We start from the raw sequence: 14,389 nt of genomic DNA on the forward strand, positions 1-14,389 counted from the left end.
TCGGACCCCGCTTTCACTGTATCCGCTCTCCCCGGACTCCGCATTCACTGTATCCGCTCTCCCCAGACCCCGCATCCACTGTATCCGCTCTCTTCGGACCCCGCTTTCACTGTATCCGCTCTCCCCGGACTCCGCATTCACTGTATCCGCTCTCCCCGGACCCTGCTTTCACTATATAAACTGCTAAATCCCTTTTCTCATCAGCAGTATATAGCAGTCTTTTGAATTCTATCAGTGTCCAGCAGAGCACTGGTTCAAGCATGTAGGAGGAGTTTTCTTTCTGCTCTGGGAGGATGCAGAACCCCTGACCCTCTGTCTGGACTGCGCTGATTGGCCCTGTGCTGATCACATGCACTCTCCCAAGAAAAAAAAAAAACCCTCTAGCACTACGCACCAAACTGAGCATGTGCACAGTGGCTCCACACAATGTCTTATCAGGAAGAAGGGGGGGATCAGAGAAGACAGGATCAAACAGCATTTTTACACAGTGTGGAGGATTAACCCCTTAGGTTTCACAGTGAGTATAACAAGCACGCTTTACTGCATCTACAGACTGATTGTACTGTTGGGGGGGGGGGGTCTGCCATCATCTTGGTGAGATCACTGTTGGCCTACGGTGGCACGGTTCCACTACAAACCAGGGAAGTCTCAATACCTTTGCCTTGCAAACGTGGAAAAAAACGCCAAAAAAAGCTGAAAAATGCAAGTTTTTAACGTGACTTTACACAGCTATCATTACCAGCGTCATCAAAACGCCCCGTGTGGGTGGAGCCTAATGGTGTTCATACGTAATGCTGAACGCGATGCAGCCCTCCTCTGACCGGGAAATCTTCACGCAACTGCACAAAGCCTCGCGCATTACCACCATCCAACTTTATTTGGCGCCGGCGCCTCCCGGCCCTCTAAAGGTTTCAGAAGCCAGGAGGGGGGCGGGGTTTTAGGGTCATGTGACCGCCTTGATTTTCCGTCACATGATCGGAAAAGGTCCCGATCGAAAGATTGAGACCTTTCCGGGAGTCGCGGACATGTGCTGGGAACGCTCTCAGCACATATGTATTTTCTAATCGCACGCAAATATGCGACCGCTCGGCCTCAAGGCCCAGACACCAAGAGGCCGCATATTTGCGTGCGATCGGCGTCAAGGGATTAAAGGACAAGTTCACATTTTGTGTCATGTCACACCCATGTTCAGGTTGTCACATGTTACGATCAGACCACCCCTCCCATCCCACCTTGACAGCTAGCGAAGGATCTTCTCCCCCTGTTGCTGTCAAATTTTTAAAAACCATGGCCGCCTGGGGCTCCGCCCACATAGCTGCGTCACTCATTCACAGTCATTTGTGAATGAGAGACTACAAGTCCCAACAGCCTCAGCAGCTGTCAGTTTGTAGTCCTCAATGACCTACCACGGCGTTGTGAAGCCCCTTGGTAGTTCATTCATTCTTCCTGTCACACTATCTGCTTGGCGGTGCATCCCCTACAGCAAGCAGATATACTGACAGGTCTGCAGGAGACCTGCATGGCACCAGCCATCTGCTGATCGCAGTGCAATGCTTTACAGGTTCCTGCAGACAAAAAATAATAAATGCACTTTTTTTTTTTTAAACCTGCAAAAAAAAAAAGGGGCAATTATTATTTTTTTTTTTCTAAAAGGTGGACTTATCCTTTTAATACTAAAAGACAATTTCATACTTACAAAAGTGTCAACAGGCATGTCAAATAGAAACTGCAGCCTAGGTGATATCACAGAGCTATGGAGCCCACAGGTGGAAGGTTGACGCGTTTCGGGGGACATGTCCCCCTTCCCCAGAGCTTAGCTCTGCTCAGATATTATTTACAGTGAAGGAAATGTGTATTTGTTCCCCGGCTGATGGTAAATGTTTGCCCCTCACACAGAAATGATCGGTCTAAGAATCGAATGTTCGGTGTAACACTGAGAGACAGAATACAACAACAAATTTAGCAGAAATGCGTCTAACAAATGATGACTGATCTGCATGTTCATGAGGGAAAGAAGGATTTGATCCCCTTCACAAAACATGACTTAGTACTTGGTGGCCAATCCCTTGTTGGCAATCACAGAGGTTTCCTGGAGTTGGCCCCCAGGTTTGCACACATCTCAGGAGGGATTTTGGCCCACTCCTCTTGGCAGATCCTCTCCAAGTCAAGGTTTGGTGGCTGACGTTTGGCAACTCGAACTTTCAGCTCCCTCCACAGATTTTCAATCGGATGAAGGTCTGGAGACTGGCTAGGCCACTCCAGGACCTTAATGTGCTTCTTCTTGAGCCGCTCCTTTGTTGCCTTGGCCGTGTGTTTTGGGTCATTGTCATGCTGGAACACCCATCCACGACCCATTTTCAATGCCCTGGCTGAGGGAAGAAGGTCCTCACCCAAGATTTGATGGTACATTGCCCCGTCCATCGTCCCTTTGATGCAGTGCAGTTGTCCTGTCCCCTTAGCAGAAAAACACCCCCAAAGCAGAATGTTTCCACCACCATGTTTCACAGTTGGGATGGTGTTCTTGGGGTCATAGGCAGCATTCCTCCTCCTCCAAACACGGCGAGTTGAGTTGATGCCAAAGAGCTGGATTTTGGTCTCATCTGACCACAACACTTCCCACCAGTCCTCCTCTGCATCATTCAGATGTTCAGTGGCAGACTTCAGACGGGCCTGGACATGGGCTTTCTTGAGCAGAGGGACCTTGCGGGCACTGCAGGATTTCAGTCCTTGTCGGCGTAGTGTGTTACCAATTGTTTTCTTGGTGACTGTGGTCCCAGCTGCCTGGAGATCATTGACAAGATCCTCACGAATCTGGGATGATTCCTCACTGTTCTCATGATCATTGACACCCCACGAGGTGAGATCTTGCATGGTGCACCAGACCGAGGGAGACTGACACTTGTTTTGTGTTTCTTCCATTTGTGAATGATTGCACCAACTGTTGTCACCTTCTCACCAAGCTGCTTGGCCATAGTTTGGTAGCCCAGTCCAGCCTTGTGTAGGTCTACAATCTTGTCCCTGACATCCTTGGACAGCTCTTTGGTCTTTGCCATGGTGGAGAGTTTGGAATCTGATGGCTCCTGTGGACAGGTGTCTTTTATACAGGTAACACAATGAGATTAGCAGCACTCCCTTTAAGAGACTGCTTCTAATCTCAGCTTGTTACCTGTATGAGAGACACCTGGGAGCCAGAAATCCTGCTGAATGATAGGGGATCAAATCCTTCTTTCCCTCATGAACATGCAGATCAGTCATCATTTGTTAGACGCATTTCTGCTGAATTTGTTGTTGTATTCTGTCTCTCAGTGTTACACCGAACATTCCATTGTTAGACCGATCATTTCTGTGTGAGGGGCGAACATTCAACAGCAGCAGGGGAGCAAATACACATTTCCTTCACTGTATTTCAGGTACTTATATAGCGCCATCAATTTACACAGCACTTTACATATATTGTACATTCACATCAGTCCCTAACCCCGAGGAGCGTACAATCTAAGGTCCCTAACTCACATTCATACATACACATACTAGGGACAATTTAGACAGGAGCCAATTCACCTACCAGCATGTCTTTGGAGTGTGGGAGGAAACAGGAGTACCTGGAGGAAACCCACGCAGGCCCAGGGAGAACATGCAAATTCTAGGTAGGTGCTGCCATGGTTGGGATTCACACTGACGACCCGAGTACTGCCAGGCGGAAGTGCTAACCATTGTGCTACCCATAGATTTACTAACACTGGAGAATTAGGCATCTGGGGCAGCTTAGCTCTGAAGAAGAGGGCATGTCCCCTGAAACTCTTTGGAGCGTGGGAGGAAACCCACGCAGGCACAGGGAGAACATGCAAACTCCAGGTAGGTGGGGCTGTGGTTGGGATTCGAACCAACGACCCTAATACTGCCAGGCAGAAGTGCTGACCATAGCTTTACTAACACTAGAGAACTAGGCATCTGGGGCAGCTTAGCTCTGAAGAAGAGGGCATGTCCTCTGAAACTCTTTGGAGTGTAGCAGGAAAACAGAGGAAACCCACGCAGGCACAGGGAGAACATGCAAACTCCAGCCAGGTGGTGCAGTGGTTGGGATTCGAACCAACGACCCGAGTACTGCCAGGTGGAAATGCTATCCATTGTGCTGCCCATAGATTTACTAACACTAGACAACTAGGCATCTGGGGCAGCTTAGCTCTGAGGGCATCTGGGGCAGCTTAGCTCTGAGGGCATCTGGGGCAGCTTAGCTCTGAGGGCAGCTTAGCTCTGAGGGCATCTGGGGGCAGCTTAGCTCTGAGGGCATCTGGGGAACCTTAGCTCTGAGGGCATCTGGGGCACCTTAGCTCTGAGGGCATCTGGGGACCTTAGCTCTGAGGGCATCTGGGGGCAGCTTAGCTCTGAGGGCATCTGGGGAACCTTAGCTCTGAGGGCATCTGGGGACCTTAGCTCTGAGGTCATCTTAGCTCTGAGGGCATCTGGGGCACCTTAGCTCTGAGGGCATCTGGGGCATCTTAGCTCTGAGGGCATCTGGGGCAGCTTAGCTCTGAAGGCATCTTGGGGCATGTCCCCCGAAACGCGTCAATCTTCCAACTGTGCGCTACATGGCCAGGTGACTTCCCTGTTGAGACTCATGGGTAGGCCATTGTCTTTTAGTATCAAATACAGTTGGATGGTGGTCATGCACTAGGTGTTTGCACCCTCCAGCATGTGGATTTTTTTTGAAGGCCTGGCCCCGAAAACACCAACTTCTCACCACGACTTGACACCATGAAAGTTGTTGGAGTTTATGGGATATAACAAGAGAGCATTTATGTAATAGCATTGCCAATACAAGTGCCAGATAGTACAATAATGTATTTCACAACAAGATCGGTACTCCTAATAGACATCCAACGGTGAAACCCAAAAAAAAAAATGGTGAAAAGACGACGGACGATCCAGCTGGTCTGGTAAGTGCTGTTCCTGGGCGGGTTTGCAGGTCCATTCAGCAGCCGGTGGGGGGAGGGGCTGTACGACGTCCACCAGCATCAGAGATCCAAGGTGGTTGTTATCATCCAATAACACTTTGTGCTGTGCAATAGGTGTACGCTTTATAAATAATTCATCCAGACCTTCCTCGACCCCCCCTCCCCCACCCCGCAAGCACCTCACCCACTAGAACGCCACAGTTCTTGGCACTGGCCGGCCCCTAGGAGGCCCGGGATTCTTGTGGCTCTCAAATCACTGTCCTCACAGTGGGGGAGGTTGAATTGACTGTGCATGGGGGGGGGGAGTGGGTACGGGGGGCGGGGGGTACTTCTCTTCATTCATTCTTCCCTCCTCGTCCATAGAGAGGGGCATTTTGTCCCTGATTGTCGGGCAAAGATATATATTCATATATATTTATTTATAGAATTATATATAGATGTCTATACAGGCGGAGGGCTCGCCGCGACCTCCTGGGGGAAGCGGGAGGGCCGAGGTCCTAAGCGATCGAGTCCCAGTCAAAGGTATCTTCAATTTCATCGTTGTGCGGATGGCGCAGCGCTGGACGGGGGGGCGGGTACAGAGTTCGCTGGGGGTGGCGACCTGCGTAGACAAAAGCAATTAACACAAGTTACAGCCGGCCCATTGAGAGAGAGGGAGGGGAGAGAGAGGGAGGGGAGAGAGGGGGGAGGGAGAGAGAGGGGGGAGGGAGAGAGACTGGCACAGAAAAAAGCGCAAGACAGACAGCTGAGGAAGGTGACTTTTGAAGTGTTTTTGCATAATAAAAAATAAAAAAAAAAGTGTAAAAAAAGCACTTGAAAAGCTCAAGAAAAATGCTTCATTGTGTATGTGAATGTATATCTATATACAGTTGTGTTCAAAATAATAGCAGTGTGTTGAAAAAAGTGAATAAAACTCAAAATCCTTCTAATCGCTTTTATTTCCATCCACACAAATGCATTGGGAAAATTGTCGGTCTTTGTTTATAGCGCAAAAAATAAAAACTGCACAGGCGATCAAATACCACCGAAAGAAAGCTCTGTTTGTGGGAAAGAAAAGACGTAAATTTAATTTGGGTGCAGCGTTGCATGACCGCGCAATTGTCAGTTAAAGTAACACAGAAAATGGCCCGGTCAGGAAGGGGGGAAATCCTCAGGAGGGCGAGGGGTTAATGAGAAAAATTTAAAAAAAACTAATATCAGGCCGCAACATAACATAAAAAGGTGAAGGGGGTGTGAATACTTTGTGAATGTTTTGTATCTTTCGTCATTTTAATATAGAATACGTTTCAAATAATATACAGTACATTATTTTATATATACAGTGGGGATGGAAAGTTTGGGCACCCCAGCTACAAATGTGTATTAATGTGCATAAAGAAGCCAAGGAAAGATGGAAAAATCTCCAAAAGGCACCAAATTACAGATTAGACATTCTTATAATATGTCAACAAAAGTTAGATTTGATTTCCATCATTTACACTTTCAAAATAACAGAAAACAACAAAATGGCGTCTGCAAAAGTTTGGGCCCCCTGCAGAGTTAATATCTTGTACTGCCCCCTTTGGCAAGTATCACAGCTTGTAAACGCTTTTTGTAGCCAGCCAAGAGTCTTTCAATTCTTGTTTGAGGTATCTTTGCCCATTCTTCCTTACAAAAGTCTTCCAGTTCTTTGAGATTTCTGGGCTGTCTGTCACGCACGGCTCTTTTAAGGTCTATCCATAGATTTTCAATGATGTTGAGGTCAGGAGATTGTGAAGGCCATGGCAAAACCTTCAGTTTACGCCTCTTGATGTAATCCCCCGTGGATTTCGAGGTGTGTTTAGGATCATTATCCATTTGTAGAAGCCATCCTCTCTTTAACTTCAGCTTTTTCACAGATGGCATCAAGTTACCATCCAAAATTTGCTGAAATTTTATTGAATCCATTTTTCCTTCTACTCGTGAGATGTTCCCTGTGCCACTGGCTGCAACACAACCCCAAAGCATGATTGATCCAACCCCATGCTTAACAGTTGGACAGAGGTTCTTTTCATTAAATTCTGTGCCCCTTCTTCTCCAAACGTACCTTTGCTCATTCCGGCCAAAAAGTTCAATTTTAACCTCATCGGTCCACAGAACTTGTTTCCAAAATGCATCAGGCTTGTCTATATGTTCATTTGCAAAGTTCAAACAATGATTTTTGTGGTGAGGACGTAGAAGAGGTTTTCTTCTGATGACTCTTCCATGAAGACCATATTTGTACAAGTATCTCTTTATAGTGGAATAGTGACCACAACTCCAGTGTCTGCCAGATCTTTCTGGAGGGATCGTGCAGTCAAACGTGGGTTTTGAATTGTTTTTCTCACAATCCTGCGAGCTGTTCTGTCTGATATTTTTCTTGGTCTTCCAGATCTTGCTTTAACTTCCACTGTTCCTGATGACTGCCATTTCTTAATTACATTCCGAACAGAGGATATTGACATCTGAAAACGCTTTGCTATCTTCTTATAGCCTTCTCCAGCTTTGTGAGCGTCAACTATTTTCAGTTTCAGTTTTCTAGACAACTGCTTAGAAGAACCCATGGTGCTGATTGTTGGGGCAAGGTCAGATGAGTCGGGGCATTTAAAACCTTTGAGATTGACATCATCTGGTCTTCCCAGACGATGATTGAGAACAATCCATGACACTGGCAGGTCTCAGCTTGGCAAAGGGGGCAGTGCATGCTATAAATTCTGCAGGGTGCCCAAACTTTTGCAGACGCCATTTTTTTGTTTTCTGTTATTTTGAAAGTGTAAATGATGGAAATAAAATCTAACTTTTGTTGACATATTATAAGAATGTCTAATCTGTAATTTGATGCCTTTTGGAGATTTTTCCATCTTTCCTTGGCTTCTTTATGCACATTAATACAAATTTTTAGCTGGGGTGCCCAAACTTTTGATCCCCACTTTATATACACACAACCCTGTATATTTATATATGTATATATTATAAATTATGCAGAGGTGGGGTGCAGTTTTTTTTTCGTGTCTTTTATATGAATGGAGAATAAAGGTCTGATGAAGGATACAGATCTATTTTTTGTTTACGTTTTATTCATTTCTATTAGTAGGCACAATGCAGTGTACAGTCCATGGTGGTCCTCCATACAGGTCTCACGTTGTGTTCTTCTATATGGTTTATTGTACCGACAGACTCAGAATTTTTGAAAGCTTTATGAAATCATCTGGATGTAGATTTTAATTGCTACAGTCATGGCCAAAAGTCTTGACCCCCCCCCCTCCGTCATTTGTCAGATAACGCACCACTTCACCCAGAAAATTGCTGCAATGACAAATGTTTCGGCATTCTCATGTTTATTTCTTTTGTTTGTGTTGGTGACACAAAAAGCCAAATCTGACACATTCCACACCAAACCCCAAAAATGGACTGGACAAAATTTTTGGCAAGCTCCATGTAATATTTGGTGGCACACCCCTTGGGTAGAGGAAGCCATTGAGTTCAGTTACTTTTTCCATCAATGAGTTCCTTCCACCTCTCTACTGCAATTTTGGAGCGTTCTTCTTCCTCCAATGGCTCCGGGTCTCTCAGATTGGAAGGGTTCCTTTCCCCAACTGCTGTTCTGAGATCTCTCCACAGGAGCTCTATGGGATGGAGATCTGAACTCATTGCTGACCAGTTCAGTCCTCTCCAGCGCTTTGTCTGAAGCCATTTCTGGGGGCTTTTTGACGTGTGCTTTGGGTCATTGTCTTGCTGTAGGACCCATGGACTCTGATGGAGACCCAACTTTCTGACGCCGGGCCCTACATTGGCCTACTGAATTCTTTGGTAGTCCTCAGATTTCCTAATGCCATGCACACAGTCAAGACATCCAGTGCCTGAGGCAGCAAAGCAACCCCAAAACATCAGTGACCCCCCACCATGTGTGACTGGAGGGACTGTGACCCCCCCACGTGTGACTGGAGGGACTGTGACCCCCCCCCCTCTCCCCCACCATGTGTGACTGGAGGGACTGTGACCCCCCCCACGTGTGACTGGAGGGACTGTGACCCCCCCCCCCTCCCCCCCACCATGTGTGACTGGAGGGACTGTGACCCCCCCGCCATGTGTGACTGGAGGGACTGTGACCTCCCACCATGTGTGATTGTGACTCCCACCATGTGTGACTGGATTCTTTTCTTTGAAGGCCTCATTTCTTTTTCTGAAACCAGTAGAAGATGGGCTTCACCAAAAAGCTGCCATTGTGTTCCGTCTGTCCAAAGAATATTCTCCCAGAAGGATTCTGGCTTCCTCAGGTAAGTTTTGGCAAACTCCAATCTGGCTTTTTTTTGTTTCTGTGTCAGCGGTGGGGTCCTCCTGGGTCTCCCACCATATTACTGTGTCGGCGGTGGGGTCCTCCTGGGTCTCCGACCATATTTCTGTGTCGGCGGTGGGGTCCTCCTGGGTCTCCTCCCATATTTGTGTCAGCAGTGGGGTCCTCCTGGGTCTCCTACCATAGGATCCCTTTTCATTCAGATGGCAACAGATAGTGGGAGTTGACATCGTTGTACCCGGTGCCTGAAGGTCAGCTTGGATTTGTCTGGAAGTTGGTGGAGGTTCTTTAGCCACCATTCCAACAATCCTTTGTTACAATCTTTGATAAATTTTTCTCTTTCGTCCACGTCCAGGGAGATTAGATACAGTGCCATGTCCTGGAAACTTCCTGACAATGCTGCACACAGTGGACACAGGAACATTGAGATCTCTGGAGATGGACTTGTCACCTTGAGATGGTCCATGCTTTGCCACCATTTTTGTTCTCAAATAATTCTTTGCTGCTTTCTCTCTTCCATGTGGCACACAGAGACATGCAACAGAAAGGTGGAGGCCATTTTCCACCATTTTACCTGGTTGCCGGTGTGATTTCTATAATGTCAGCACCTGGTCATGGATACGGGGAGATTACAAATTAGAGGAGCGTCACAAACGTGGAATGCAATTATTTCTTACAATTTTGTGTCAGAAAGTTGGGTCTCCATCAGAGGATATGGGTCTACCAGCAGGACAATGACCCAAAGCACATATCAAAAAGCCCCCAGAAATGGTTTCAGACAAAGCGCTGGAGAAGACTGAACTGGCCAGCAATGAGTCCAGATCTCCATCCCATAGAGCTCCTGTGGAGAGATCTCAGAACATCAGTTTGGGAAAAGAACCCTTCCAATCTGAGAGACCTGGAGCAGTTGGTGACAGAAAAGCGCTCCAAAATTCCAGTGAGAGGTGGAAGAAACGCATTGATGGTTCCAGGAAGCCATTGATTTCAGGTATTTTTTCCAAGGGATGTGCCACCAAATATTACATGGAGGGTGCCAATAATTCTGTCCAGTCCATTTTTGGGGTTTTACCTGGAATGTGTCAGATTTGTCTTTTTGTTTCTCCACTTTTTTATGTCATATCAATACAAACAAACACGAGAATGCCAAAACATTGGTCGTTGCAGCAATTTTCTGGGTGAAGTAGTGCGTTATCGGACAGAAATTCAGGGGGAGGGGCAATATTTTTGGCCGTGACTGTATGAACACTGGTCACGCTGGCACCCCTTTAGCAGAGCGAACACAAGTATGAGCTCTCACCTTGCTGGCTGTATGTTGGCGGTGCTTGGGTGTGGATTGGATATCCAGGGGGTGCAGTGAAATTATGACCGCAAGACACTGGCGTTGGCTGGTTTTGCCCGTAGGAGGCCACTGGAGAGAGAAGACAATTTTCAGCAGGATACTAATTGCTCATATAAATTGCATATTTCCTGGAGGGGGAGGGGGGGGGGGAACAGATGTATCATCATCCAGAATTATAAAGGACGGTAAATGTCAGACATACAGTGAAGGAAATGCGTATTTGCTCCCCGGCTGATGTTGAATGTTCGCCCCTCACAAAGAAATGATCGGTCTAACAATGGAATGTTCGCCCCTCACACAGAAATGATCGGTCTAACAATGGAATGTTCGCCCCTCACACAGAAATGATCGGTCTAACAATGGAATGTTCGCCCCTCACACAGAAATGATCGGTCTAACAATGGAATGTTCGCCCCTCACACAGAAATGATCGGTCTAACAATGGAATGTTCGCCCCTCACACAGAAACGATCGGTCTAACAATGGAATGTTCGGTGTAACACTGAGAGACAGAATACAACAACAAATTCAGCAGAAATGCGTCTAACAAATGATGACTGATCTGCATGTTCATGAGGGAAAGAAGGATTTGATCCCCTATTATTCAGCAGGATTTCTGGCTCCCAGGTGTCTCTCATACAGGTATCAAGCTGAGATTAGAAGCAGTCTCTTAAAGGGAGTGCTGCTAATCTCATTGTGTTACCTGTATAAAAGACACCTGTCCACAGGAGCAATCAAACCATCAGATTCCAAACTCTCCACCATGGCAAAGACCAAAGAGCTGTCCAAGGATGTCAGGGACAAGATGGTAGACCTACACAAGGCTGGACTGGGCTACCAAACTATGGCCAAGCAGCTTGGTGAGAAGGTGACAACAGTCGGTGCAATCATTCACAAATGGAAGAAACACAAAACAAGTGTCAGTCTCCCTAGGTCTGGTGCACCATGCAAGATCTCCCCTCGTGGAGTGTCAATGATCATGAGAACAGTGAGTATCATCCCAGAACGACACGTGAGGATCTTGTCAATGATCTCCAGGCAGCTGGGACCACAGTCACCAAGAAAACAATTGGTAACACACTCCGCCGACAAGGACTGAAATCCTGCAGTGCCCGCAAGGTCCCTCTGCTCAAGAAAGCCCATGTCCAGGCCCGTCTGAAGTCTGCCACTGAACATCTGAATGATGCAGAGGAGGACTGGTGGGAAGTGTTGTGGTCAGATGAGACCAAAATCCAGCTCTTTGGCATCAATTCAACTCGCCGTGTTTGGAGGAGGAGGAATGCTGCCTATGACCCCAAGAACACCATCCCAACTGTGAAACATGGTGGTGGAAACATTCTGCTTTGGGGGTGTTTTTCTGCTAAGGGGACAGGACAACTGCACCGCCTCAAAGGGACAATGGACGGGGCAATGTACCCTCAAATCTTGGGTGAGAACCTTCTTCCCTCAGCCAGGGCATTGAAAATGGCTTGTGGATGGGTGTTCCAGCATAACAATGACCCAAAACACACGGCCAAGGCAACAAAGGAGTGGCTCAAGAAGAAGCACATTAAGGTCCTGGAGTGGCCTAGCCAGTCTCCAGACCTTCATCCGAATGAAAATCTGTGGAGGGAGCTGAAAGTTCGAGTTGCTAAACGTCAGCCACCAAACCTTAATGACTTGGAGAGGATCTGCCAAGAGGAGTGGGCCAAAATCCCTCCTGAGATGTGTGCGAACCTGGGGGCCAACTCCAGGAAACGTCCGACCTCTGTGATTGCCAACAAGGGATTGACCACCAAGTACTAAGTCATGTTTTGTGAAGGGGATCCAATCCTTCTTTCCCTCATGAACATGCAGATCAGTCATCATTTGTTAGACGCATTTCTGCTGAATTTGTTGTTGTATTCTGTCTCTCAGTGTTACACCGAACATTCGATTTTTAGACCGATCATTTCTGTGTGAGGGGCAAACATTCAACATCAGCCGGGGAGCAAATACGCATTTCCTTCACTGTAGCTTATCCAACATCATGTGAAAATCTGCCAACAGAATAGGCAACATTTAGCTGATAATTCCACCATGCAGTCCAACGTCATACCCGTTGGCTATGTAACCGGGACGGGTAGCCCATTGTCCTCGGGGAAAGACTGACTGCCAATCAACAGCCTAAAACTGACCACACACATTAAAATGTAATTATACAATTAATGCGGCACCAATCAGTGTGCCTGATCTAGCCCCTCCCCCTGCCCCTCCTACCTGCCATGGTGTGCCCAGGCTTGGCTCCTTGAAGTGCACAGGAACTGCTGGTGGTGGGGGGCATGCAGGGAGATTGGCAGGATGAGGTCTGGCCATGTGTGGGTGGCAGGAGACCTGTGTGGCTTAGCAGATGGGTTAATGAGTCGCACAGGCTGGCGATGTGGTGCTGGTCCAAGCTCCAGTTCTTGAGCTCAGCCTGGCGCAGGCTCTCCATGAGGTCTGGGGAACAAAGAAATAAAAAATGATGTTTACAGTTCTTCATATATTTAATCAGTTGTCAGGGCCCAGAGATGTTCCATGATGTCACCGGGCAGAAATGGGTGACAACTGGAACACCACATGAGACACACTCAAGCAAGGGAGATCGGGGACAGTCCACTGGCTGGGGGTTGGAACCTCCTGGATGATAAAGTGAGCACTAAGTACGTGGATGGTGACCATGTGGTGCTTCCTTTAAACGTATGCAGATATATCTCTGGAAAAGAAGCAATGACTTCTGGGTTAAGGCCTTCTTCATAAGTCTCTAGGTGATGGCCCTACAGGATCAGCCCAGCTCTGCCTGTCCTCTGAAGGTTACTGGTTTGGTCTGTGGATGTTCTTCAACAGTCAAATGGAGATCCTGGCCTCCCCATGACGTACTCCTTGTGTACAATCATATATGGACATGTCTGTGTCATACACGATATTGCCCCAAGTATTGGGCTGTCGGCCTTTCCACGCACATGACCTTTAATGGCCCCCCAGTCTCAGTCCGTAGGCTTCAATATTGAGTTGGTCCCGCCCTTTCCACACACATGACCTTTAATGGCCTCCCTGTCTTAGTCCGTAGGGTTCAATATTGAGTTGGCCCCACCCTTTCCACACACATGGACTGTCATGGCCCCCTAGTCTTAGTCTGTAGGGTTCAATATTGAGTTGGCCCCGCCCTTTGCAGCTATAACAGCTTCAACTCTTCTGGGAAGGCCGTCCACAAGGTTTAGGAGGGTGTCTATGGGAAGGTTGGACCATTCTTCCAGAAGCACATTTGTGAGGTCAGGCACTGATGTCGGGGGAGGAGGCCTGGCTCGCAGTCTCCACTCTAATTCATCCCAAAGGTGTTCTATGGGGTTGAGGTCAGGACTCTGTGCAGGACAGTCAAGTTCCTCCACCCCAAACTGGTTTCTCCATGTCTTTATGGACCTTGCTTTGTGCACTGGTGGGCAGTCATGTTGGAACAGGAAGGGGCCATCCCCAAACACTTCCCACAAAGTTGGGAGCATGAAATTGTCCAAAATGACGCCTTTAGAGTTCCCTTCACTGGAACTAGGGGGCCAACCCCAACCCCTGAAAAACAACCCCACACCATAATCCCCCTCCACCAAACTTTACACTTGGCACAATGCAGTCAGACAAATACCACTCTCCTGGCCACCACCAAACCCAGACACACCCATCGGATTGCCAGACAGAGAAGCGTGCTTGATCACTTCAGAGAACACGCCTCCACTGCTCTAGAGTCCAGTGGCGGCGTGCTTTACACCACGGTATCCGTCGCTTTGCATTACACTTGGTGATGGAAGGCTTGGA

At 47.7% G+C, this 14,389-nt stretch overlaps 1 protein-coding gene across 2 annotated transcripts in view; it reads right to left on the bottom strand.

Moving 5' to 3' along the window:
• Positions 1-4,751: 4,751 nt before the first annotated feature.
• Positions 4,752-14,389, bottom strand: part of FOXJ2 (forkhead box J2) — a 51,947-nt gene continuing 42,309 nt past the window's right edge. For both annotated transcript variants that reach the window (XM_089665091.1, XM_089665092.1), the window contains exons 9-11: positions 12,824-13,042; positions 10,544-10,654; positions 4,752-5,556 (exon numbers count right to left, since the gene is read on the bottom strand). In XM_089665091.1, coding sequence (XP_089521217.1) covers positions 5,453-5,556; positions 10,544-10,654; positions 12,824-13,042 — 434 coding nt within the window. In that variant the 3' untranslated portion in view covers positions 4,752-5,452. The remainder of the gene's footprint in view (positions 5,557-10,543; positions 10,655-12,823; positions 13,043-14,389) is intronic.

Source organism: Staurois parvus, unplaced genomic scaffold, assembly GCF_062004578.1.
Source record: "Staurois parvus isolate SC_StPar_1 unplaced genomic scaffold, SC_StPar_1.0 ptg002123l, whole genome shotgun sequence".
NCBI lineage: Eukaryota > Metazoa > Chordata > Amphibia > Anura > Ranidae > Staurois > Staurois parvus.